At 42.6% G+C, this 27,951-nt stretch overlaps 1 protein-coding gene across 7 annotated transcripts; it reads left to right on the forward strand.

The window, feature by feature from the left end:
- Positions 1-722: 722 nt before the first annotated feature.
- P4HA2 (prolyl 4-hydroxylase subunit alpha 2) lies at positions 723-27,932 on the forward strand. Of its 7 annotated transcripts, none has more exons than XR_011101296.1 (17): positions 723-864; positions 1,793-1,904; positions 8,267-8,360; positions 9,220-9,316; positions 11,452-11,603; positions 13,092-13,229; positions 14,681-14,920; positions 16,634-16,845; positions 17,608-17,784; positions 20,002-20,072; positions 20,311-20,410; positions 21,121-21,174; positions 23,588-23,647; positions 23,716-23,781; positions 24,948-24,973; positions 25,848-25,916; positions 26,272-26,368. XR_011101296.1 is itself a non-coding variant. In XM_068697863.1 (17 exons), exons 3-17 carry the CDS (start codon positions 8,285-8,287, stop codon positions 27,761-27,763), a joined length of 1,680 nt encoding a protein of 559 aa, XP_068553964.1. In that variant the 5' UTR covers positions 723-864; positions 1,793-1,904; positions 8,267-8,284; the 3' UTR covers positions 27,764-27,932. The 7 variants fall into 7 exon arrangements, 4 of the variants coding, with proteins under 4 accessions (XP_068553964.1, XP_068553966.1, XP_068553965.1 ...); XM_068697863.1 differs by lacking the exon at positions 24,948-24,973 and adding an exon at positions 27,693-27,932; XR_011101298.1 differs by lacking the exon at positions 23,716-23,781.
- The last annotated feature ends 19 nt before the right edge of the window (positions 27,933-27,951 follow it).

Here is a 27,951-nt window from a genome sequence, read left to right on the forward strand (position 1 = left end):
TCATCTCCTAAAGTCTTGCTTTCTCAGGCACATTTCGCTAGATTTCTGTTCAGTGTGTGTTTTGGTGATGAAATCCAGTGAAATCTGGAAAGCGAGAGGCTGCTCGGTCCTGTGCTCTGTATGGTCTGACTGAGTTCCTGACTCGACTTTACATTTAAAAGATGGTATTCTGGACTAAGATTTAATGATGAGTGGTAATTAAAGTCACTTTTAATTGGTGTATCAGTCTGTGTAGGGGAAAAAATGTAAACTGGATGCCCTTGCGAGCTGGGGAATGATCTTTGCTGGCTTTGCTTCGGCTCTGTCTGTGCCCCAGTGCCTGACTCCGTCCTCACCCACAGCCGTGGGGAGATCCCAGGGCCAAGCCCAGGCCGTGTGGAACCAACTTGTACGTAGGGAACAGGGTGAGGACACAAAATATGCCCTAATTCCCCTTTCAAAACACATTTTCAGCTCCCACAAGGCCTACGGGGCAGTGCCAGGCGACGGCGATGCCCCCACCACACGCTGCTTTCCCTGTGGCAGAGCAGCAGCAGCCTGCAGCGCCGGCACCGGGAGGCGGGCGGGCAGCTTTTATGAGGAAAAACACCATTATAGGTGGCAAGACCGGGGGGCAGAGGGGATCCCAGAGCCGGGGCTGAGCCCTCAGCGCCCTGTGGAGAGCCATGGCCGGGCCCTGAGGCGGCGGCGGGGCCGCTACTCGCGGCATTACGGCGGGCGGGCGGGGCGGGGGGCGCGGCTCTCGCAGCGGCGGCGGCTCAAGAGCAGCGGGGCCGGGCCGGGCCGGGCCCGGAGGGGGAGCGGACAGACGGCAGGAAGGACGGACAGACGGGCAGACAGACAGGAGGACGGGCTGGGGGCGCGGTGAGCCGGGGCCGGGGTTGCTGGAGGGGTCTCGGGCACGCGAAGGGGCCGGGAGCGCGGCCAGGGTGTCCGCACCCCCCGGGTCCTGTTGTGGGGTTGTGGGGTGGGGGGGGGCAGCGGTGTTCGCGTGGATATCGCTTTGTGTCTTCCCTCCCTATTTCTTGTTTTTCTGCTTTTTTTATTAAAAATCCCCGCCTCGAGCCACCTGCGGCTCCCCACGCCCGGTGTTGGCCGGTGCTGCCCGAGGAGCGAGGGAGAGTCCGAGGCCTCCGGCGGGCGGCCTGGAGGGAGCCGGGGCAAGGGCAAGGAGCCAGGGCTGTGAGGAGACACGGCAGGGACAGCCCCGTTCCCAAAACACCAACAGCTGGGGGGCTGCTTCCCCTTCTCCATGCTGGGCTGGTTCCCCTTTTCCCTGCCCTGGGGTTTAGATGTGAGCGGTGGGGTCACGGCTGCGCTGACCGGCTCCCTGCGTATTTGCAGTCTGCTGTCACTTTGAGACGAAACACACGGCATCTTCAGCTACATGCAGGCATCCAGAACTTGCTTCTTCCACTCTTATCTCCTCCTGCTTTAACACGAGGCTTGTTTTTTTTGGGAGATCCTCTTGCTGCTGTCACTGGTTGGGCAGCGATGCTGAGCCAGAGGCAGGCAGCAGCGGGTACGGGAGGGAGATTTTGGGGCAGCCCTGGAGGCTGCGGGCTGGTGCCAGAGCTGCAGCAGCACGCCTTCAAGGGCAGCCAGGAATAATCCAGCCTCAGGACACACAGAACTTCGTTACAAGCTGGGAGGAAGAAGGACATGTACGTACAGGCCATGTTTTGGAGCCCTCTGGCTTCGTGCTGCTGCCGTTCCTCACCGGTGATCGCCCTGAGTCAGGCTTTCCCAGAAGGTGTTTCGTAATAAAACTTCTTGCTCCTTAATTTTGTAGGTGTGTTGTGAGTGTGAAGCTGATCTGACAGCCCCTGAGACCACTGCAGCCATCTTCTCCAGGCTGATACTTCAGCTTTCGGGCATCAAGGGGCCAGGAAACAATCTTGCAGGTACGTTGTAAATGTAAATTGCTACCAATAACAGCCGCTTGGGTCTTACAGGCAGAGCCCTAGGTAACAGCTGTAAATTGGCAATGCTGTGACATTAACAGGCAGGAATTTTGCTTCTTGCTTTTGGCATAATTTTTTGAGATTCTTTTTAATATAGCCCTTTCCAGTGCAGGAAGTACAAGCTATGGATGTGATTGTGTATTTCAAAGACAGTAACAGCAGGGGGAGCATGATTTACTGTTTAGTCTAAGTTTTTCATTCTAGATTTAAGTCAGGAATTTAGTCTGTTTGTAATTTCCATACTGTGCATATTGGCAAGCTTCCAAAGAAGCAAGCTGTAAACATAGCTCTTTCTATAGCTAGTTCTGATTTTTGTGTATGGCTTTCTATATGTCTGCGAAACAAGGACCCAGGGTATGTTAGGAGGCATGTTCTAGGGTGATCTGAGATTCAGCCCCCACATCTCTGAGATAATGCCTTCATTTTAATTCAGCTGCTGTTATCAGTTGAAGGGAATACCTCAGTGACCACAGACCTGTCATATAAAAAAATCTTTCTGAATAGATTTTTAATGTTATTTGAGCATATGGGAGGCTATCTTAAGCATTATGATGTACTAAAACTATGGGCTCTGCACAGAAAAATGAAGTCTGAATTTTAATGCTAGAAAACAAGCTTCAGTGGGGAAAAAAGCATGCAGTCCTGCTGTCTTGTCTCCAGTAACAGTGTGGGGTTTGGCTCTAGGCTGCTTCATGTCTGATGAGCTCGCAGGCACTGCGGAGTAAGATGCAGGCAGGTTTGCTATGCTTTAGATTTGCATGAATTTTCTTGTCTGCTGGAGTGCAGAATAAATGTTCTTGCTATGGTTTAAAAAAGTGGAAGTTAATCCAGATGCTTATACTTTCTAAGGGTGTTACAGCTAAGGATAATACAAACCACTTCATGTTCAAAAAATGCATGCAGTTTTGCATGGATGTCCTTTATCCTCGTTAATGTGTGCAAATGAACGGCTTTTTTCCTTTTGGCTTGCCTTGAAAAGTACAAGGGAATCATGTTATATTATTTGTTAGGCAATTATAATTGTTTTCAGATGCATATTAAGCCTTTGGCAAGAAAGGTAGTGATGTAGGCATAAGCAGCTTTGAGCAGAAAACTCAGAGTGTACTGAGGGAAGGAGCTGGGAAGCAGTTGCATGAGGAAGAAGAGCTCACTTGTGAGGAGGCACTGAACGTTGGAAGGAAGCAATGCCTTTTCTCTTTCCCTGGGTGTGACCAAGAGCTAGCTGTTTGTAGGAAGGGAGCTGTGTGCTGTGCTGATGGTGTTGGAAATCCTGTCGTGAGGGTGAAGGTGTGCCTGGGTGGGGTGCTGATAGGCATTTAAGGTCATACTTCTGGGGTTGGGAGTGGTTGAGTGTTGCAGCATCTGACTACAGCTGGATAATAGATTTTAACCCCTACCACTTTTTTCCATCATCTGCAAGTAGTAAAAATTTGCTTTATTAGGATAAAATTAATGTTTCCTTGCTATTTAATTTTAATTAGTTGTATAGCTGCCATCATCTGCTGGCTGCAAGATCTTACTGCTCCAAGCTGGATGTTTCTATGGCTGATTTTCTTATAGCAGTATCAAGAGAATTTCTTTCTTGGCAGCATCCTGAAAATGTATTTACAATTCAGACCATCTTCTGGCTTTAAGTAAGTTTGTAAGGAGTCTTGCAGGAGTCTCCAATTAAATGTAATTAGCTGTATATGCAGCTATCAAGACTGATAGAAAGTTGTGGCCTACTTTTGAAGCTTTTTTTCTTGTGGAGGGGAAAGGGGATGAAGCCAGCTGCAGTGGGTGGGAAGCCCAAGACAAGCCTTGGCTCGTCCAAGAGTCCAACCTCAAATTGCTGCTCGAGGACGGACCATTCTTCAGAGCCTGGCACATGGGCCTCAGCTGTGTACGCACTGAGAACTCATCTGGGGCCTGAGGTAGCTTTGGAATAGTGGCTTGCTTGTTAGCTTGCACCACGAGACTTTAAATTTAGATACAACACAGAAGCAGCTATTTTAGCTGTGGTTTTCCAGGTGCATTTAATAGCATAGGCAAGCACAGAAGAAGAGACAGGCTGTGACCCTGATTTGTCATCAGCTTGTAAGTTGTTGCACTCTGATGGTTTACTGTAATTTAGGAAAATGATATGTTACACTTTGTTTCTTCTTTTTTTTTTTGCGTGCTTTATTCCCCTGTAGCAAAGCGTGGATTTGAGTCTGGGAGAGTAGAAGCAAACTAGGGAAGAGTAGTGTACTGTAACTGCTGGGAAGAAACCATTGCTCTGTGCTCTGAAAAAAAAAAAATGGAAGAAATGGGAAACTGTTAGGAATACATTAAAGTTTGATTTGGCTTCACTGGAATAAACTTAGACTCTGGATATCTGTAAAAGTTTACCTAGTGAAATGTAGGGGGGGAGTCAGTGGTGAGAGAGCTCGATTTGGATCTTGGACTTCTTGGTATGTCAAGTGGCACAGTTTCTTTTGAGAGATAGAGATTAGCAAGGCAGGGAAATACTTGTAGCTCTGCAGGGTGGGTTGGGAGCTTTGGGGTCTGAGTGGAGGACTGCGGACCCTCTATGCCCAGGCACTGCAGTTGGAATTGTATGATGTTGGCTTCTGGAAACTGAATTTAGGTAAAATCTTGTATGTATAAGAAACACCTGGCATGCTGGTGTATTTCTACATTGCAAGAGATGTAGTGTAGGCATTGAGATGAGAAATGCCCTGTATTTGTGCCTGGCTATTGGTACAAAGGGAGTGCTGGCACATCTGGGGGGTGGAAGACTTGTGTTTTTTTTTTTCCTGGAGCTCATGTGATTGCAATGAGAGTTCACAACACAGCAAGTGTCACACTCTGGCCTGATCTGTCGTTCTAATAAGCAATGATAAGGGGTGCAATGTAGTCTTCAAATTGCCCAGACTGATCTTATGTCAGTTCCACTTAATTCTTCTGCATGAGGTGTCTGCTAATTTGGAGCCTGAATAAGGCACTTGCTTTTGTTCCATCTTTCTAATTAGGCTGTCAAGGAATTGGAACGCTGCTTCTGCCTTGGGTTTTGTTCTTCTGAGCATAACCTTGTCTGGAAAGGGAAAAGCTGACATCTGGGAGTGAATGAGACAGTTAACGGAAGATGAGGGTTAGGACAGTGTGTGCTACTAATTGGACATTTTAAAAAGCTGCAGAAAGTAAATAGTCCCCTTATATATGCTTCCATTCCAACCGAACAATACGTGTCAAAACTTTTTTGTGGGATGAAGAGGAGGAGAGGGGTTTTGTGGTGTTCTAGCTTGGTAGACATGCAAATGTTTGCAGGTCAGGTCCATTTTCTTATTTCTTGAGAATTTTTAGCATATTCAGTGAAGGACTCGGTCTAACTCATGGAGAAAAAATCCATCCTGGTCTATTTGGTCTAGAACTTTTTTTCCTTCTGCCAGTGCTCTCTGCAGGCTGACGGTACTCTTTCCAGTGGGAGCGATGATTCATTGAGGGCTCACAGACCTAGAAAGTGTTTATACAATATCCAGTCAGTTGGCTTTTTTGCTCTGCTGGCTGGCACCTTCAAGGAAAGGAGCAAAGCATGAAATATGTTGGTGTATGTAGAGCTGTCTGTCACCAGGAAGGCTTCATGCAGCAGCGAGAGCGGTCCCTCGGGCGGTGCGAGCGCTCGGTGGCGAGGAGCAAAGCACTGTAAGATCTGAGCTCCCAAGGCAATGTGTGCCTCCTGCTCGGGGGTTTTCTTCTCACCTCAGTGCTGAACTGAGCCTAGAGGGCCTGTGCAAATCCTCTGAAGTCTGCTGCGGGGAAATGTGGCTGTTCTCACTGAAATAGATGGAAATCTTAAATCCACCTGCGCAGCATGACATGCCTCTTACCTGACAATGCTGGAAAATCCAGGAATGTAGGCAGTGCTTGTCCTACACAGACCTTTTATCTGTGGAGTTCAGGCATTTCTGTGCAACTGAGGTCTTCCATCCTCTGAATAAACACTGGTTTTATAAATGTCTCGGTCATAGTTATTGAGGTGCTAAAGCCCCTTCTGGCTCTTCCCCTCTTTGGTAGCAGACGGGTTAGCTGTAGTGGGGTGGGCGCACGCGTGCGTGTGTGCACGCACACTCGTGCTCTCCAAGAATGTGGTTATGACATCACTTTCAGCCTCCTGTAATTTGTTATTTCTTGCTGGCTTTCTGAATAACAGCTGCGAAAAGAATGTGTACAAACAATCCACAAACCCTGCAGCCAGGTGTCCAGCTTATTCAAGCAAGAGCTGATTTCCCTGTTTACTGAGGGTTTCTGTTTATTGACTCGAGTAAATCTGAGTAGGATGGCAAAGCTGTTAAAGATCTGCTATAAAGACAAGCTGCTAGCTGTAGTAAGTGTTCTTCTTGGCAGATATCCTGAGCCATGAGAGAACATGGTGGGGAGGTGCAGGGAGAACGCGAAGCTGTGTTGTTTTAGCTGGAAGGCTCCCTCGTAATTGTTTTGCCAGGCTTTGTGTAGTGCATCCAAAAAAACACTCCGTGAGACGAGAACAGACCCTGCAGATGGACAGTTCTGGCTGAATATATCCCGACCGATGTACTTCCCAAGCGCTCTTGACTCACTGTGCTTTCTGCTATATCACTTACTGTGGCTTTTAGTGCTGGCAGACCTCTGCGTGGCACCACTCATTCGGCTTCGCTTGGTTCTCACATTACCCATGTACTAGTTGTGAGCTAACTTAAACAAGCCGTTGGGGAATATGCGGTTTGCAGGGGGGTGAGAAAACTGGGAAAGGAGAAGACCTCTTCTGATGCTCCCAGACACTGCTTTCCTGCTTACTCATGCTCACAAACTGTTGTGGTAATTGTTTCTGGTTTCTCATGTAGACTCCTAAAGCAATCAATAGAAAAAAAAAAAGTTAAGTCATCTTGCAATGTGATAATACGTCAGAGCTGTTTGTAATGTTCTTAATGATGGTCGTGTCAGTGGTGTGCCTGCTCATGTCCGTGGCACCAAGGAGCCTGACTGAGGTTTAGGACTTTTTTTGAGCACAAAGCGCAATACAACACCAAAGGAACCTGCCAGCTCCTGTCTTATGTTGTGCAGGCAAACATGGAGCTCAAGGGAACAGTGAGCACGAGTTGTCTGGAATTACCCTATTTTAATGCTTCCCACTTATTGCATTGCTGAAACTTCAGTTCTCCATCTCTTTTCCCTTCCCTTTTTCCCTCTATACCCCTTTCTCATCAGATGTGAGTGCCTGTTGCCCCAGGTAAGTGATTGCTGTTAATGTATTTTTGATTAACAGCAGGGCATGTGCGGTCACTTCCAGCCACCGAAGTGTTTACCCAGTCACAATGGGTAGGAACTGGGAATTGGTGCAGTTACACTCAGGAGAACTGTTGTTGCTGTGGGGGTGTTACGGCAGCTCCTGTGGCTCCTGAGGGCTGATGCTGGTGGCTGTTCCTGCTCAGTGAACTACAGCTCCAGAGCAAGCTGTGGGCTGACCTTTGGATCTAAGAGCAGCATAGGATCCTCCTAAATGCACTGGAACAGGCAGACATCAGGTCTGCATGAGGAATTACAGCTCCCAAGAAGTTCTCCTGCATGGACTTTGCATCCTTCACACCGCTTGTCATCTGCCTGCTGCCCAGGCTGGTTCTCCTCGTGCCCGTGCTGTGCTTGTAGAAGCGTAGCAGTCAGCTTTCTGCCCCCATCTCAAGGAGCTGGGGTTCTGAACTGGCACAGCTTCTGAGATGTGAAAGTCAAGAGCTGTGCCCAGAGGCCAGTGTGCTAGGACGGTGCGTTTGAATAAGCAAAGCTGGAATTTTTCTTTCAACTTTTCCAGCGTTTGCTGCCACTTCTACTCAACAAATTGCTGTATTTCTTTATTTGGCTTTCTTGCTATTTGAATTTCTAGACAGCTTTTATATAACAGTTTCCTAGCATGCTGCAAGTCTGACCATTAGATTTAGACCTTTATTATTGCTGGAAGATAGAACTTTGTATACTCTCACTTTCCAGCTGTGAATTTGAAGGCATTGAGCTGCACTTGCAGGTGGTTTTCACTGTTTGTGTCAGCAAATACATTGCTTGTTGCATCCACAGTTTGAACATGTCTTCCGTGCAAGTCCCTTAGAGTATTTCAGATATTTGAGACTGTTTTAAATAAGAGCTCCTCAGCATGAGGAAGAGTTTTTCAAGCTTTACTGGTTATGGCTCAGTATTTCAATGACCTAAATGACTTTCATGAGGCTGCAATGGTTGAAGGTGAAGATTAATGCCTTGTTTTTCCTCGAGAATAAGTTAATCCTTTTCAATCCATTTTTCCTTTGAATATGGTACAGGTTAAAACTATTTAGAAGATGAAGCCCTGTCTGCAGTTGGTGTTCCTTGTCTTCTTGATCTGCCACACAGAAGCAGAGTTCTTCACTTCAATAGGTATGGAAAGAACCAATGCACAATGTTAGGATGCAGCTCCTGAGATTGCCAAAACTGTTAATCCTTGCAGTTGAATTTCATGACTTTCCTCACATGGCACTATCAAACACTCACCTCATCAGGGATAGTAACTTCAACATTCTTGATACTGTTCTGCTTGCCTGTTCCTGAATTTCTTATCCCTGAAAAAGCATCCTGCTGACTTCCATGTACTTAATTACTGCATTGCAATGCTGAAACAAAAGCTGCTGTTGGGTTTGTAAATCACATTGAGTCCTTCAGTGGTTGGCCTTTGAAAAGCAAAGCTTGTTGTAGTACTTCAGATTGATAAGCTTGGCAATTTCCACTAATGCTAATTAGGTGAGACTTTGTTTCAGTCCGTAAATGGAGGAATTTCAGGTTAACTTAACGTTAGTTTGTTTCCACAGATACCCATATTGAAACACTGTAACTTTAAGTGATGCTAATAGTTGACTAGTAACTTACTAGTGTGACCTTGTCTGCATCCATATGTAGAACAGATTTTATGGCAACTATTTGCATCTTTTATTACTCTGACTCAATAGCTGTGTCAATGTCAAACCTTTCTTTTGATTGTCTGGCATACAATTATAATACTAAAAGTAATTCAGAGGCAGTAAAACAGTCACAGTAAAGCTGTATGGGCAACTGAGGTTGAGATTTGAATGCTGGACTTTTAAGTCCCCAAATCTACTACATATACAAGCTTTAAACTGCGCATCTTAAATTTCTGTTCTTTGTTGGTTTTAATAGCTCTACAGCATCTGATGTCTGTCTTGTCTGCTGCTGGAAAACTTCTCTTGTGTGTGATTAACACTTGGTCGTATTCTGTTTTCAGGTCAAATGACAGATCTCATTTATGCAGAGAAAGACTTGGTGCAGTCTTTAAAAGAATACATCCGAGCAGAAGAGGCCAAGCTGTCTCAGATTAAAAGGTAGGGGGAGAAGTTTGCATAATGGTGGAGGGTGACAAAATGCAGAACCTGTGGTGTTGGATTAAACTACACCTTCCTATTGCCAGTCGTAGCTGTTAGTTCTGGTTAGCATTTCCTCAATAAGCTATCAGTGAGAACATGGGTAGTAAGCTGCATGTAACTTATTCCCCTAAACCTACAGAGGGGGCCCTGCTTCAGATATTTTTTGTACTTAGTCTGTTTAGTGACTGTCTACTGGTGCCTTTCTGCTTCTTTCCCTGTCCCTGTGCCATCACAGTACTCCTGTGGAGAAGACACCTGTGTCAATCAGCAGCTTTGTTTGTGTGAGTTGAATGCATGCGGCTGCCAGTGCTCTGCTAGCTTGTAAGTGCAGCTGATGCCCTGATGCAATGGCCAAACATCAGCTGCACTGTGTAGTGGAGTGCACACTGAACCTGACTTCCCTCCTGTGTTGCCTTTGCTCTCAGGGAGAGTGCTCTTGCCTGCCTCTCTTCAGTTGCTGACCCGACTATAGCACAGCTCAGATTATCCTGGTGGCTCAGATCAGATGAAAGGTTCTTGCTGACAACTGATACTTTCTGTGTGCCTTAGGAAGACTGTTGCTTACCTAGCTAAAAGTAATACCTAACAAGGCGTGACACTAGAACGGTATGAGGTCCAGGTTCAGGAGAGTTCTGTGCCTGTAGCTGGAGCCATGCTTTCCAAAGTCTTTCTGAGCTCCAGACTATATCTGGCTGTTTGATTTCCCTTTGGGACTGTAGGGTGGGGATAGGGTTATGAAGCAGTGAAATGATATGAATTCCTCATCGCTTATGTATGCATAAGTATTCATTTCTTGAAAAGCTACCCTTCTGAAGAAAAGGTGTCTCCTGTTCAAGCGTTATTAAAGAGGATGTGAGTTTAATCTATGTACATGTATAAACTGGTCTTTAAAAAAAAAAACACACACTTGCATGTGTCAGTCCATCAAAAGAGATTTCTTTGTGTTAAGCGTTCAGCTGACTGTATTCTTGCTTATAAATAAGCAAGGGTATTCTGCCACTGTTACAATATTTGAGCTTTGGTACCCAAAACACTTTGTAATAAAGGTGCTAAATTTCAACATTGAACAGGGTAACATTTTTCACTACTGTGTCTAATTATTCTACAGATGTATGGTTCAAAATATTGTGATATGAGTAGAGTAGAACTTCAACTTATTGCAGCTTTGCAAAATAAGTATTAAAAGTAGTGAAAGCCAGATTTAAAAAAAAAAGAATGCAAGTGAGGTTTGTGTCAACATATTGTTAATCTGATATCCCTGCAAATGATCTGTGAGTAATCTTAGTTTTGCTTTCTGTTGCAACATCACGGTTCACAGAATAAGCCAGGCAGTATGGGGATACGTGGCGACGCTTGTAAAAAATGTTTGCAACTGTAGTTCATTCATAGCTTACTGGGTTTGAAATCAGACTTGAAGGGGTTTCTAATGTTCATTATTAGCTTATCTCAGCAGTGTTTTCTTCCTATTGAGTACTGGAGAGAGGAACACAGCCTGGCCAGACGTTTCTATTAAGGGATCATATGAAGAGCAGCAGAAGAAATTCTCAGTGTAGCATCAGTGATATAACTGGCAGCAAAGCATGGCATCCCACTACTGGTATCCCACTACTGCTTTGAAGCTGACTGGTGCATGCTAGGTGACTAACAGCACTCTTTATGTACTCTACCTGAGGGTTTCCAGTCTGAAAATCAACGATTGGGCTTTATTTTCCATAAAGCTAAAAAGCTCTGGGTTGCTATTTGTATTTTTACAAAGATGGATTAAATTATACTCAGTGTTTTGCTCTATATATAACTTTTATTTTCTGAAGTGCGGCGTGCTGAAAACTGATGGCTTAGACTTCAAGAGCTACGTGTCTACAGTAGTAAGATTTAAAATAAAAAGCAGGGAAATAAATTCCTTTAAAAGAATATTGTGATTTAAAACATAAATTGTACTTCACTTTATCCTTGTAAAGTGGAAAGCTTGACAGCTGGTTATGATGGCAAAAGCAGCAATAAATTGATTCTAGTGGTGTAATTAGGGTAACTTAAGGAGGAAGACATGCATTCATAAATCGTTCTCAGGCTGAAGCATGCAATTCTCTTTCCAGCTGGGCTGAAAAAATGGATGTACTGACAAGCAAATCAACCTCTGATCCAGAAGGGTATCTGGCACACCCTGTAAATGCGTACAAGTTGGTGAAGCGTTTAAATACGGATTGGCTGGAATTAGAGAACCTGGTTCTTCAGGATACAACGAACGGTAAGGAGCTACAGGGAAGGTGCTGGTGGGAGGTAGCCTTACAGCGCTGCTGCTTCCTGTCATCTTCTGGAAAGTTGCGAACTCAGCTGTGGTTTACTGTTGCCAAGTTTGTTTGAAACTTAAACTAATGGCTGGCCTCTTGCTTCACTTGCTTGGCTAACCAGTAAACTCTGGTGCTTGAACCAGACAGAACCGAGGCTCAGAAGCTGTTAAGTGCAATAGGCACCTTACATCTGGGTGGCTTGTGCTGTTTGAGACAGGAGAATGGGATATACTGAAATGGCCAGTTGTGTTAGCAAAGGTTTTATGCCTTTTCTTGAGTTTCATATCCCTCTGTGTAAAAGCTTACTCATCTGTCTTCCCAATCTGCTGCTTCTGTAAGCAGTCGTTGCTTTTAAACCATGTTGATCACTAGATAAAGACTTAAGAATCAAAATGAGACCTGCACTGAGCTGGTTGAGGAATTCTTGTCAACTCCATCACTAACAGTTGGCAAGATTTGATTCATAACTGGATACTGTACAACTGCTATCTGTAAACCTATCCTTCTAAATCAAAAGTTTCCACAACTAATCTTTGCTCTTGCATCATATTGTTAATGTCTGCTTGAATTTGCTTCCTTAAGCTTATTTTCTTAAATGCAAGTTTATTTTTACTGGAACTCTTGAAAGTAAGGGGGATGAAGGTATGTTTTTCAGGCAGAACTGCATGTTTTCCCTTTCTCCTCTGCATTTGAAGCTTTTTCCCAGCCAATATTTTTATTGTTTTTTGGAATAGTCATCCTGGAGAGAAATAAAATACTTAATTCAACTGAATACTTCTGTCTCTAATTCTTATTTGACTCCCTTTTCTAGTTCTGCTTGTTGCATGGCTAGAAATGGCTGAGTTTTTTCTTTGGTTGGTTACCTCCCCTTCTCAGCCAACCAACCTGCTATACAACCTTGATAATACTTATTCCTAAATGAAGTGCACTGCATAAAATGTTGCCTCTTCTTACTTGCCAGATTTAAAAACCTCTTAACAAGTAAGATTCTGCTCCTGTTTAGGGTTTCCTGGATCAGGGTTTCTGTTCTGAGCTGAGATTTGAAAAGTCTTTATAGGTTGAAAAAATCTGAGATTGTTGTCCAGTGCTATGATCTGCAGTTGTCTCTGGGTATTTCAGAAAGAGAACTGATGGAAACTTAAGCTTTTGTGCTGGAAGGAAACTGAGGAAACTGGAGATTATTGGATTCACATTGTACTTCAGTAGTTATGTGGCACAAGTAAACTGTGTTGATAGTTATTTATCTCTTGTCATTTGCCCACAAACTGTTTCTTAAAATGGGACAGAAAGCAAAGCTTAAATAAATCAAGAGCCTAATGAGAGACTTCAAAGCTAAGTTACCTGAATCTCAGAATTCCAAAAAAGAAGGTATTTCTCCTGTATTGTCTTGACCTGATGCTTATTCAAACCATGGAAGTAACGTAATCTTGTCCTTTTAATGTAAGGCTTTATTGCAAATCTCACAATTCAACGTCAGTTTTTTCCAACTGAAGAAGATGAGACTGGAGCTGCAAAGGCTCTGATGCGCCTGCAGGACACGTACAAGCTGGATCCTGAAACGCTATCTCGAGGAAACTTACCAGGCAAGTGTATAAAGGTCTCCTCTTCAAAGAAAAGGAAACAGACATCCTCAAACACTCAAAGTCCTTTTTCAGTAGTGATGAAGGACTATGGCTCTGAAACTGTGCAGCTCAGGCACTTGTGGTTGTGTTTATTTTGGTGTTTTGAGAACAGCCTGGAGGTTGGTCCCACCCAAGCCAGGGAGCCATGATCTGCAGTGACCAGCTCCAGTAGCATGTGTTTTATTTCTATTGTTTTAAAAGGAAATACTGATTTTTTTTTTTTGTAATCACCATACCAAAGCAACAGACAAACTTGCTTGTGCTGGTTACTGTGTAGGCAAATAACGTGGCAACTTCCTGCCCCTGAGAGCTTAGGAACTGGGGGAAGGAGATGCTCCACAACTCATTGCTCTGATGGCTCTTCCAAAGCTTGCCTCTGTTCTTGTTTTGTGATCTTCCAGTGAGGTTTGGCTGAATCACTTGGCTCCTGGCCTTTATCTGTGAAATGGGGGCTGCCACAGAAAGGTGTTCTGGGAGCTACATAGATGGTATTTGTGATATTGTGATGTTATTTAGGATGAGGGCATGGCCTCAAGTTGCACCAGGGAGGTTCAGGTTGGAAATGAGTTTTTTTTTCTCAGAGCGGTCAGACATTAGAATGGGTTGTCCAGGGAGGTGGTAGAGTCACTGTCCCTGGAGGCGTTTAAGGACAGGTTGGACGTGGTGCTTGGGGACATGGTTTAGTGGGTGACATTGGTGGCAGGGGGATGGTTGGACCGGATGGTTCGGAGGTCTCTTCCAACCTTAATGGTTCAGTGATTCTGTGTTTGTGTTCTGGCAGCTGAGTGACTTTGTGACTCCTGCTTGTAAGAGATTTGCTAGCAACCATAACCTCATTCAGTAACTATTTACAAACTGAATAGACTTCATTAGAGCGTGGGCAGTTGTTTCTGAAACAGTTTGTTATGTAGGTTATTAAGAGTGAACTTAAAATGAAGTCATATCTGTGCATCTGTTGATCTGGAGCAACCGGAAATCTGTATGCAGCTAAACAGTCAAATGGATACCCAGCCTGCCTAAACGTCAATCAGCTTGCTTGAATGCACAAGTATACATCTCAAGTGAAGAGCAAACAAGCTAGCTCTGCGTATAGCTGGGCTTCTCCCATCACCTGTGTTAACTTAGTTCCAGTAAAGTTTGCTCTTAGTCCGCTCTCTTTGTTGACAACAGAACAGCATAACACTAATTTTTTAAACTTTTCTTGGTTTCCAAAGAGAGGAATGCCACAGAATTATGATGGAATATAATCTTTAATTCCTGAAGGTGATCAGTTTGGTACAAAATGTAAAATATTGTCGGTGCTTTTTTAGAAGTCTTTTATGGGTGATAAATTGTGTTAATAGGTATTTTCCAATGTTTGAAGGCAAGGATGCTTCCGTGTGGATTGCTAACATTTTCTTTTTTGTTATTAGGAACAAAATATAAATCATCTTTGACAGTGAGCGACTGCTTTGGTATGGGCAAGACTGCTTACAACGATGGAGACTACTATCACACAGTGCTCTGGATGGAACAAGCCTTAAAACAGCATGATGAGGGGGAGGACACTACCGTCAGTAAAGTGGAGATCCTAGATTATCTCAGCTATGCTGTTTTCCAGTTTGGGGACTTACACAGAGCCATGGAGCTCACAAGGCGCCTCATATCCCTTGGTAAGAACAAAAAACCCACTATGCTGGTACTAGGAAGCATTGCCAGCAACAGCCAAGAACAGTCCTTGTCCATATGTATTGGTGAGCTGACTGGAAGGATATCCTGCCAGATAACTTGTAATAAACATAAATTACGGGGAAAAAATGTCTACTTGTACATGAAGTATCTTCTGCAAGCCATCCTATAGTCTGTGCTGTTAAAGACTAAATGCGTCTGACTGGTACCAGTGCTTTGGTGTATTGAGGTGCATTTGGTAACAGTTGAAGCCTGGGTTTAAAGTCCCAAGTGTAGATAAAGGCTGCCATGGACTCGGGGAGTACTACCTCTTCCGTCAAGTCCTACTGACCTCTTATTTCTCGTTATTCTTCTGTGCAAGCACTCTTTGATGCCAAGTGAATTCTATGAGATCTTAAAGTGTATTTCTGAGTAACGAGATCATAGATCAAGTTTCTTAAAGCCTGCTTTTATCTCTGGTCTGTTTCTAGCTTTCTTATGAGTAAGCAGATAAGCAGTCCTTCCAATACAACTCTACCTACTTCTTGGGTTGGGAAGGTTTATCCTCTTCAATTAGAATTAACATCTAATGTTACTGCCTTATACATCTGTATGTTTTTTAAATCAGCTGCGGTTCTTAATCTAGATGCTGGCTGCATCCTGAGAGTAGATGAATCTGTTTTATTGGGGGGGGGGGGGGGGGTGAAGGGTAAAGATCATTCTAACATCTGCAGACGTTGGAATTCACAGATTAAAATTTACAGGAATATGAATATGTATTGAATCCAGCTCTTTCTGCAATAATGTTTAGCACTAATAGCAGAACACAAATCCTTATCAGCACCGAACAGTGGAACAGACTTGGCAGTCCCATCTGGGAGTAGCAGCTTCCTCTGCTCGAGGCTAACCTTCAGCTAGCCAATATTAGCCTGTTCTCCAAGGAGTGGTAACTTCTTTGGCCTTCTGGGTTAGTTAAATAAGAAACACAATGAGCTTGGGAAGGTCGGAAGCAGTCAGAAAACTGTTCTAGGTGCTAGTGTCCAGAAACCGAGTGATGAATAGGAAACTTTCTTCTTTGTCAGGTAAAATAGGTAGTTAAAACCATGTATTGATGAGGTTTATTGATTCATACCAACGTCAATAATCACTAGTGATAGGTCTAATGATGCTAGTGGTCCAGGATACCTCCCTTATAAGCCTGTTATAAACACCAAATGGATTCTATAGATAAGCTGGTAAATGGTAATGCTTAACTTCTGAGCTTCCAAACTTTCCAAGAAGCCTTTGGGACTGAAGTTTGGGGCTGGGACTCCACTGCAGTCCTGGGTTAAAGCGTGCTTGTGCAGTGCAGGTTAGAAGTATCGTGGAGAAGGCTGCAGCAAGTGGACTGGCTTGATGTTTGCTTGGTCTTCTCCTGGGTGGATCTAGGCAGATCAAGTTTGAAGAACAGAAGGGTTGTGAAGACCAAAACCTCAAAAAAAAAAAAAGCATGTTTTGTGATAGGCACATTCCTGCAAAACTTCTGGAAGGACCTAACTTCCATTTGCAGAGATAGAAACTTCCCAGCGCTGATACAATGCAGACTGGAGCCATTGCATTTGGTTGCCTAATGTTTTAGGAAGAGGAGCATTATTAATGCAAAAGCTTGTTTGTGTTAACAGTTCCTGAGATATGCATAAATAAGTTGCTGATCCAGTGTGGTTTTTTTCCCAATGAAGACAGCACTCATGAGAGAGCAGGCAGTAATCTGCGGTATTTTGAGAAGCTGCTGGAGAAGGAGAGAGAAGAGAAGTCAAGAGAGAACTCATTAAACCAGACAACGGCAGCAACAGAACCAGTGGTGCAAAGTGGTACATACGAGAGGCCTCTTGACTACTTGCCAGAGCGTGATATTTATGAGGCCCTTTGCCGAGGGGAAGGGGTGAAAATGGTAAGAGAAAGGCAAGGCTTTTCCGACTGTCTTTGCATAAGGATGATCGAGCTTGCTGATGCATGTTACTAAATTTTTTATTTTTTTTTCAGAAAATCTAAATGTAATTCTGACCAGGATGAGATTTGTACCTTATGTCCCCAACTCTTTCTTAAGCTACTGTAAATCCTATACAGAAAAGCAGCTCTCAGCTGGACTTCTTAAAGGTTATTGAAAATTGCTGAATAGACAAACTCATAATCAATTTCAAATGCTGGTTACATTGATATAGCAGGAGGTGTTTTCCATGCAGAGGTAGTTATGCTTTGCCACTGTTACAGAATCACATCATTCCTTCCCTTTTGTGCATCTTGACTGTATCCCTCGTAGTCATTTCAACCAACCAGTTTCTGGTACCTCTCTTCAAACCTGGCTTTAATTTCAGTGCACGGGGAGCAATCAATTTGTTCCCCCTGCATAGCTGTAATTATCAGAACCAGATACTTTTCTTTTTACCACTGGTTATTCATGTATTTATTATATTTGTCTAATTCGTAGCCTGTTATGATTTAACTTTCCAAGAATTAATGTGTCATGTGTTTGGTGGTATCTTGAGTGCATGTTTCACAGAAAATTGCTGAATCACTCGAGCTTACTTCAAATTAGCTGTCAGCTGACCACTTTTCCAGTATTTGTGAAATAAAGCACACTTTTTCTTGCCTGTTTTAAATTCATGAAAAGTGGTTGAGCAAACAATGTGTTTTACTTAGCCTCTTGTTTCAGACACCTCGAAGACAGAAAAGGCTCTTCTGTAGGTACCACAATGGAAACAGAAACCCTCACCTGCTCATAGCTCCCTTTAAGGAAGAAGATGAATGGGATAGCCCTCATATTGTACGATATTATGATGTCATGTCTGATGAAGAAATTGAGAAAATTAAACAGCTGGCTAAGCCAAGGGTAAGCTTCCTTTCATCTCACTATTGCCTACATACGCAGTGCTTTAATCTATTAGCAAAGACTAGGCAAAGGATTTGAGCAACTTGATTTCATACTACAGATGATACACTGTAGCTGTGAACCTAAAGGGAATGATTTTGAAACTGCCAGGTGATGTAGAACCATGAAGACCAGGCTCCTGAAGGCATTTATGCGATGCTGCAGTTAACTGTGCAAAATTCTCAGTAAATGGCTGAGGAATTTTTTACTTACGGAAAATCTTAAAACTTTCTAATAGTTTTGTTTATGCCACTAAAGGAACTCTTCATATCACCTACATAGTGTAGGACTGGGGACAGTCCCTGTAACACTAGGCAAATACTGTAGTCTTAAGATTCTGATAAATTTTTCATTAAAAAAGCAACTACTAAGTTATTTTTTTCAAAATCTGTCTAGCTGTGCTGTAGGAATAGTTTTGAATTCTGCAGCACTACTGAAAGAATGGAAAATGCAAGTCCTGTGATGAAATGGTCATTAATAAATACAGCTTAATTTCAGCCAGGAAACTTTAGTTAGTAATCATGGAAGCTTTCAGACAGAACTCTGAAGTAGTATGTTAGTTTTGGGCTTGGAAAGATGAGTGCTTCCTTTGTTCTAAAATGTATTTACAAGAAACTTCTACTCTTAGTTCTAGGCACTTAACATTATCTGCAGTTTACACTTGCCAATATTTTTTTCTCTTGTAGAAAAGCAACATCTGTACGTGATATTCAAGTAGGCTTTCATGCTTGTTTTGCAAAATGCAATCACTTACTCCAGTTCCAAAAAACAGTTCCAACTTTACAGGCAATACATCAGAGCTGACTTTTGTCAGCTGCTCAGCACTGGAAAGGGTCAAGAAAATTCTTTATTTTATTGGTGTGGAAGCCTGAACAAAGATACGCCATTAGATCAAATGCTCAGTGCAGAAATCAAGCAAGCATGTACAAGCTCAAAAATGGCAGCATAATGAAAAGTTTGGAAAGCTAAATTGTATCCCAAAAGCTCTGCTTCACTGCGTAAGTGAAGACCAACATTCAGTCATCCTGGCTCTTCTGTTATGATTTATGCAGGAGAGAGAAATCTGGAGCAAAATAACTGAGTCAGAATTACGGGAGTAGCTTTGCCAAGAACTCTGGTATACGGACAAGACAGTTAATGTGGGTTGTAAGGTTGGTTGGCATCTAATTGAGGAAAAAACGAAGGAAATATTTGCATTTTTTTCAGGATGTGCAGTTAAGATTTTCTGGGAGCTATAATTAGTGGAAGGAAGAAGGCATGGTTTTAAGTGTTTGTGGTTTGCAGGAGTTAAATTTAAATGTGGTCTGACTTTGCAGTTAAACAAAGGAGTGTCCCAGTTCTCGTTCTCAGTTGCAAGTATGAAAGCAAAGTGACCCGTTAAGCTAGTAGTAGTCAATTGCTTTGACACCATGGCAAATCTGATCAGTTTTGCCAAGTTACAAACTTTTCCTACAATTATAGTGACGTGGCCTAACAGTGATGCATTACTTGCTGTTCACAATGTGTAGGTGAGCTGTACTTTGGAAGAATTACCTTCCTGGTGTACCAATAGCTCAGGCTGTCACTGAGATGGTGTTCCAGGCATTTTTCAATTGGAAAAATCTGAGCATGATCATGTTGAAACTTGTCCTCAGGAGTCCTCTACCACTGGATCTGCGTGCCCCATAACTCGTAGCTCATTCTGCAAAAGTTTTCACCCATTATTTTTCATCTGAGAATGAGGTTGTTTTTTCCCAGTTCACATGAGGAACAGGCTGATTAAATTTCTGTAGCATCCAATCATTTTCTTTCTGCCAAGAACTGAAGCTTCATATGTTGTTAACTTTTGTTGTTGTTCCCTCTTGCTAACATTGACTCCAGCTGTTTCAAAAGTACCTTAAAAAACCATAGCTGTTCTGCACAGAGTACTTATGGATTTAATGAATATCATGGCTTGTGCAGTCAGTTGGGTTCTTTTTCCGGATCAGCTGCAGGTGATGCATTGCAGTTGCATTTCTGCATGTGTGATTTTAGCATGAAATTGGAACAAAGTCTAGGCTGGAGCTTTAACTTCAGTCCTTTGATATATTGAAATCTGACAAATCGGCTGCTGATGTTGGTTAAGATGAAGAAAAATTATATATTTTTAACCTGTAGTTGACATGCTTTTTCCCACTTGGGATTTTTTTTTTGACACAGCTGGCACGAGCCACAGTACGTGATCCCAAAACCGGTGTCCTTACAGTGGCTAGCTACAGGGTATCAAAAAGGTAAGCATAGAGAAGAGCTCAGCTCTAAGATTGCTGCATTTAAGAGCCCTAATCTGCTACCTACAGCTGAATATAAAGTGCACTGCATGTACCAAAAGCTTGCACAACAAATGCATGGTAAATGGCTCAGCCATGTAACTGAGGACAGAAGAAATCCCTGTCCTTTGGGAAATGGGTGGTTGTGGCTTGTGTTCTGAAATAATGTTTACATCTTTCCTATCCCTTTCCCTTGTCCTAGCTCATGGCTGGAGGAAGATGATGATCCTGTTGTGGGTAAGGTGAACCAACGAATGCAGCAGATCACAGGGTTAACAGTGAAAACAGCTGAACTGTTGCAGGTCAGTACGCTTAGTTCTTACCAGGATGAAATCTAACAACTACTTCTTGGTCAGGATGGTGTGCTACTTGCACAAACAAATGTAGGCATGGATCTTAGCTCCTCCTAGAGGTTCTGTTGTCTCCTGACTGAACACATAGGTTCCCAGGAAATGGGTAAGGAGCTCATGAAGACTAGCAGGGATGTCCTTGGCTGTAAGGACCTGCCAGGTGGATGCCTTCCCTTTGTGTGACAGGCAGAGACAAATGGAGGCTATGTCAAGAATACCAGATAACTTTGCACACAAATCTGATTTACCAGCTTGTTTTGAGGGAAATGCCTGACACTTTTGAAGCCTGCAAAAACTAGTAAAATACATATGCTCAGATTCTGCCTCTTCAGAGGAGGGAGAACTGTTGTAGTAAAACTATTGCTGCTCGTTTGTGTTAAATAGGCTGTTGTAGTGATAGGTAATGAGTGCTGCTCTTAAAGTTTCTCAGTGCTGAATACTTCTTCTCAGTGGAACCTTAAACTATGAAAGGGAAAGAGTGCTTAAGATGTTTTTCATCTGCATACCTCATTTCTGGTAATCTAAAGAAAAATAGGGTTAAGTGTGTTGTAGATAACAATCTTTGCCACAAAGTACTGTTTTTCAAACAATGTTTTAGATTTTTGAGAGTTATCTTCTGCAGCAGTCATTTGCAGTTGACAGTGTTTTCTTCCTTGCTATAGGTTGCTAATTATGGAATGGGAGGGCAGTATGAACCGCACTTCGATTTTTCTAGGGTAAGATTGCTCTTAATTATTTCTTGGGGGTGGGTAGCATTGGGAATAGGTTATTCTGAGAACTGTTGAAACCCTTATTAAAATGCCTTGTATACTAAAACACTCAACATGTAGCCCAGTTGCATGGGATGAATAATGACCTCTGGAAAGCTTTCACACTCCCTTCTCTGATGCTGAGAGTTCAAGAGAGAACAAAGAACAAATCTGCCTGCCTGCTTATCTTTGGCCCTTTGGTTCCTTGCGCAGTGTAGAGATGTTAACTCATACAGCAGTTGTATGTGCTCTTTCCATTACTTTATTAGGAAACTTAGGTCTGCAAGCTTTGAGTTGTGAATCTGAGTTGTTCCATGAGGCTTATGAGTTTAGCAGGGTTGAGTCCTCCTTTGCTGGGTATGTTAAAGCACTTTGCAGGAACTGGCTGGGCAGGAGACATCCTCCCACTTTGCTTTTAAAAAGTAGCTTTTATGGAAATCTGAGTTTTAGAGCCATTCTGGCAAAACCCTTAATGTGGCTACAGCTATGGGGGCTGTAGAGGGCTTTGTCAGCTGTATCCAGGATGGCTGTGCTATGGTGAAAGCAGGAAAACTTGGAGCTGGTGCTTGCTGGATCTATACCAGGCACTAGAGGGCTCTACCTGGTAAGTGACAGCTCTGGTTAGCTGCAAGAGAGGAGAGGAGTAACAAATTCTTCATCACTACCCTAAAATGGTTTTGGAACTCCAGTCATTCCAGAGAGCAGTGGTGACCAGTGCTTACAAATACAAAATCCATTTATGATGCCTTGCTTTCAAGTAAGAGCCATGTCTTCAATTGAATCTATCTTAATGCAGACTATTCTGGTGGTTTTTTACCTGGTAGAATGGGTTGCTGCAGCCATAGAGCAGCCCAATAAGTCAGTATGGAATTGAAGCTACCTTACATAGCACTATTAAAAAAAAATCAATCCTGATTTTCAGTGCTGTGGAAGCTCATATTCGTTAGCTTTGGCCTGTTGAGAGAATTTTGCTGTTAACTTTAACGCTGCTTCGTTTCCTGAGTCAAGCAAATGCTCTTAAATTCTCTTTAGAGCCTTTGAACTCCAGGACCTCAGACATCAAATTGGCCAGTATGGTCTTTACTTTTGGATTAGGCAGCTGGGACAGAGCTTCATTTGGAACATAACCTTGGCTGCAGTCATCGGTTAAAGCAAGGCAATTGTGGAATTTGCCATGGCTTTGGACTGGTCCGCCAGGCTCTCTGTGCATCACAGATTTCAGTGTTGTAATCCAGAGGCACTGCTGTGTCTCACCATCTGATCAGCCTCACAGCTTTTTGTTTCCTTACAGCTCTCAAATTGAGACACTTTAACTGCATATTACAACTTGGAGATTACACTGGTTGCTCAAAAGTTACCAAAAGATCTTTTTGATATTATCAAAGTTCAGAAATGCATGGCTGCACCAGGGTCTGGCAGAGGTGGTGAAAAAAAGGGAGACCTATATCTGTGCTGTCGTGTTGGCTTTTAAATTAAATTTGCATGTACTGATGCACAAAGTTACATTTTGAACCCATTTCGGGAAAGACCTTTTATTTCTTGAAATATTCAAGTAGACTGAACTGTCTTAAGGATGGTGGGTTTCCTTGCTGTTTGTTTTTCCTGATACCGATTCCTGCTTTTTTGACTGTTGAAGATGATTGTTTTTGTGCAGAAGAGTGCACCTTAATGTCATTTGGCTTAAATTAATTCCTGACTATTAGTAATGTAAATAAACCTTTAATTGCATTTTTTGAAGGGAACAGAGATGTACTGAGATTCTAGATGTTTTCTGCTTCTAAACTGGCACAAATATGATCTCATACTTAAACAAATGAAACTCAAAACACTTTCTGCAGAGTAAAAACTCTTTGATCTTTTTGATGTGGTCCTTAATTGTAGATAGGCAACCACCTGAGAGAAGTTCATTACTGCTGTTCTAATTCATCACTGCTAGTGAGAAATGCATTTCCTTTTCTCATGATGTTACTTCTCTGAGAATCACTACTGCATTTAACGAGAATCTAGTGTTTTACCTAAAGCATGTTCATGTTGAATTTTTCATATTCACCTCAGCTGTTGACTTAGGACTGTACTGGACACTGGTCCAAGCCTGGTGATAACTTTCAGGTCACTTGGCATCTGTGCTGCAGGCCCAGAAAGCATTGCTTCTACTCTAATGCCCTGAGAATTGCTTCATTGCTGTTTCTCCTTGTAGCATCCAAGTGCAATGTGCATGCATTGTGCACTGCGGCTGCAATTTCCAATGGCTTTAGTGCTACCCTGGGTGAAGTCCCATTTTTATTCTGACTCTAAATTGAGTCTAAGGTTCTGTCTCAGAGCTACACATAACTTGTGTGAGCCAGTTTGGAACGTGGGTTAAAGTTGTTGTCTGTTACAGCGACCCTTTGACAGCACACTCAAATCGGAAGGAAATAGGCTAGCGACGTTTCTTAACTATGTAAGTACCTCTGTTTGTCTGCTGTCTGTGAGCTTGAAGTTTGCAGTTATTCTTATTTAATTTTATAGAAAGATGAGCCAGATGCTTTCAAGCGGTTAGGGACTGGAAATCGTGTGGCCACTTTTTTAAACTATGTAAGTATGATGATCCTTTATGCATTGAGTGTAACTTTTAGCAGCATCTTGTTTACAGCTGGTACAGTTTATTTGCAGAGATTTCCTGGTATCTGGAAATAGGGTTGTACTTATCCTTGCAGCATCAGGTGCTGTCCCATTTGAGTTAATAGAATTGATGTTCTCAGAGCAGAAAACTTCAGTAGGGCCCACTTTCCCCTTTTGGCTACTCTACAATGAAATCTTTGGTTTCATTGGATTCCCACTGGTGGGAGAAAGGAATGTGGTTTATTTCTCAAAGGTGAGTATGTGGGTTACTCATATGTTGCTCTGTTTGAGAACTTGACTGCCTCACCGTAAATGGCTGAGAGTCACGTTCTTCCACCAGTGTTTGACAGCACTTGATGCTGTGGTCTGTCAGCCTCCATTTTAACTTCTTGTCCAAAGCCAGAATTGCTCTTGCACAGCTGTTGCTTCAGTAGATGGAGGAGACATAGCTAATAAACTTGGTGCAGCTGGGGAAGGGGTTATAACTGCAGAACTGCAAAGATCCATTAGTTGCATGCGTTATACAGCCTGCAGACCATGTACACTGAGATCCTCACTGGCACTTAATCGGCACTGATACTAGTGGCCTAATGTTTTCACAGTAGTCTTGTTCTGACGTTACTCGATCAACTTCTACTCAACTATATGGTTAATTAGGATAAACCCAATCAGCTAGATCTAACTTTTGAGTGATAACTTCAAATATAAATTGTGATGAGATCATTATGGCTGAGCTAGTATTCTGAGTGCAAAGTGCATCTCAAAACAGAATCAGAAATACTTTCAAGTGCAGAAAAATCTCTGAAATGAGTCAGAATAAGATAAACAGCTGTGAGATACTGCTGCTAAGAGGCTTTAATTCAATTGCCTCAATCTTTCTTCCTTCGCAGACTTTTTGGACAAGTCTTGATTTTGAGTGAGTGCTCTGCATCGTATTCTCTGCCAGTCGTACATGGTCAAAGGCAATTTACCCTTTGTATGTCCAAGTAGAACATACCATACTTGTACCAATGTCCCTACTAAAGAGTGGTTTGTTGCTAAGATGTAGGTATTAACTGGCAAAGTTGCATGCACGTGCTTTCTAGTTGGAAGGGGCAAAACACTGTGCACCTATGGCATCTTGTGCCCTTCTATTGTAGGTACCAAGCAGGAGGACACCAGAGTGGTAATAACATCTGCTTTAAACAGAAATCCAAGTTGCAATAGAGAATATGGGGGACTTGGGGGATTACATTCATGATTGTTTTAAATTTGGTGGGAGTTGGATGTGACTCAGCTGTTTCTTGTAATTAGTACCTCATCAAAAACTTACTGAAACTGTGGTAAGACTTTCTATTTTAATGGGAGTCTTTCCAGTAACTTTGGGTTTTGAATAAGGTCAGTAGAGCTTCTAGTGAATCCACCATAAATGATAAATTCAATAGGGCTAAATTCATTGTGGTGTAGAAGAGCAAAGTGTAAAGATGTAAGCATTTCTTTAGAACTATACATTGCTATATGTATTAAAGCTTGAGATGCATAAAGCACTTGAAGTGGCATGAAGTCATTGAACAGCATAGAAACAGAGAGGAAAAGTGAGATTTTTCTAATGGTTTATAGTTTCTGAAGTGGTTGACCAAGATGCATAAACTAAATTATGAAAATAAGTTCCAAGGACACGGTTCCAATTTATGAGGAAATGTGTGGTTTAACAGACACTTATTTTCCTAATTGGATCATAAACCAGAATGAAATTCTTGAAACAGACTTACTCTGAAGTCTTCTCCCTTGTTAACAAGCTAGTACTCTGGAACATTGCAGGTACACAACTTTTTATAGCTAGTTTGTGTAATAGATTATTCATAATCTAGAAGACGTGCTGAACAAAAGCCTTCAGCTGGAATAGCAGGGTTTGCAGTTCCTGCTGATGGAAATGCATCCTTTCTTCTTTAGTAGACAGGTGCCAGTAGAAATCTGTTAGGGTATGGGGCACTTAAGCTTGTGGGACTGTATGTTCAGAAGTGTTGTAAATGGTCAGTTTGCTCACTTTGTTTTCTCAGATGAGCGATGTAGAAGCTGGAGGAGCTACAGTTTTCCCAGACTTCGGGGCAGCGATATGGCCCAAGAAGGTAAAGTCTCTTCATGTGTGTAGCTTGTTCTCTTTTCCTTTTACTGTCCTTCTCAGTACAGTCTAGCATCCATTTAAGTCAGCGAATGTGGCAGTGTCTAATGTGAACAGTTTGTGTAGAGGTGTTCTTAACAAATAAGGATTGTGTTCACTCTGTGGTGAACATGGCTGAACTAGAGCTGGGACTAGGTGTTTTTTTTCTTAAGTTTGTGTGCTGCTATAGGTGACCTGTGCTGAAGTGTTTTGTAAGAGCCTGAAAATGGGTTCTTGGGTGCTTACCCCTCTTCCCTTTACTGTAACCTGAATAATTAGGTGGGGTGGGTTCTGTCTAATCTCAAACTGCTTTGTGTTTGCAGGGAACAGCAGTGTTTTGGTACAATCTTTTCAGAAGTGGAGAGGGTGATTATAGAACAAGGCATGCAGCTTGTCCAGTACTAGTAGGGTGTAAATGGGGTAAGTAAAATCCTTTTAAGAACAAAACCTTGTATGCGTACAAAAGTGGTGATATACTGTACTCTTATAACAGCATTTAATAACTTAGGTGTTGCTGTTTTAACTTTAGGAATTACTTGTCAATAATGAAAACTCTCACCATCTGTGTAGCAGTAAGCTATCACTTTTTCTAGTGAGAGCATCTTTTTGTGGCAATGATAACACAAAGCCTGTAAAAGTGTCACTGGGTTTGAGTAGTATAGAGTCATAGAGTGCTTTCGCTTACAGATCACTTAATTCTAACCCCCCTGCCATGGGCAGCAACACCTTCCACTAGACCAGGCTCTTCAAAGCCGCATCCAGCCTGGCCTTGAACACTTCCAGGGATGGGGTGTCCTTGGGCAGCCTGTTTCGGTGCCTTACTACCTTCATAATAAAGAATTTATTCCTAATATCTAATCTAAATCTACCCCTTTTTAGTTTAAAGCCGTTATCACTTGTCCTATCGCTATGATCTATAGCGGCATCAGGATGACTTGAAGTATCAGTTGATTAGAATCAGGCCTGTTCCTACAAAACTCGTGCATAGCTCTAACTGTGAAAGAGGTCCTTTACCTTACACACTCCGTGATTTAAGGGCATGAATAAACAGTTAAACAGTTAAAAGGAGCCTGAGTACTTCTGCGGAGGGTATCTCAGGATTATATGTACAGGGAACCTCTTCAGCCACAACAACGTGCCAGTTAAATGAGCCACTTGCCTAGAAAGTGACGTAAGAATGTTTTTATTTTTATTTTTTTAAAACAATACATACCAGAAAGAAACCAGGTAATATTGCTTCTGTGTTTTTAGATTTTTTCCTGTAGCACTCTCCCCCTTTAGCTTGCCCAAGAACTCTTCTGCTCATGTTATCTGATCAGATGAGTGCTACCATGCTTCCTGGAAGCAAACATTCTGATAGGCATGGCTAATAGGAGATAAATGCCACCTCTTGTTTGCCTGAGATGTCCATAGTCTGTCAACAAGGGGCTGTTTCCTACTTTGTCCATCAGTTTGGTCACTGGGACCCACCTCCCACAACCTCCATGGCATTCCCCTGGAGTGCCAGAGCACAGTACTCTGTAAATGACACCAGACCCACGACACACTGCTTTGTTCCTGTTGCCCAGTTGTGCAATTGGGAAGATCTTTTTTTCCCCAGCACTCTGAATCTTCCCGCTTACCATTGGATGGGTAAAGAGGTATAAGCAGGTAGAAGGCTTTACCTGAAGTAAGACTCTGGGTTGCAGTAATACGTACAGACTGGGTGCATGGTGGTAACTCATTTCACATCTTTGTTCCACAGTTTCAAATAAATGGTTTCACGAAAGAGGAAATGAATTTTTAAGACCTTGTGGGAGAACAGAAGTTGACTGAAATCTGACCTGCTGCAGGCCTCTGTTTCTTCATCTCCTTTTCTACAGTTCGTTCTTCCAGTTCATTTCTAAGAAATGATCCATCTTTTTTCCCAAGATTCCTGGCACTTTACCCAAAGAGGATAAAATATGTAACACTTGGAGTAAAAGTAAATGGCTTTGTACACATACTTGTGTTTTGGTTGCTGT

Source organism: Anas acuta, chromosome 14 (assembly GCF_963932015.1).
Source record: "Anas acuta chromosome 14, bAnaAcu1.1, whole genome shotgun sequence".
Taxonomy (NCBI): Eukaryota; Metazoa; Chordata; class Aves; order Anseriformes; family Anatidae; genus Anas; species Anas acuta.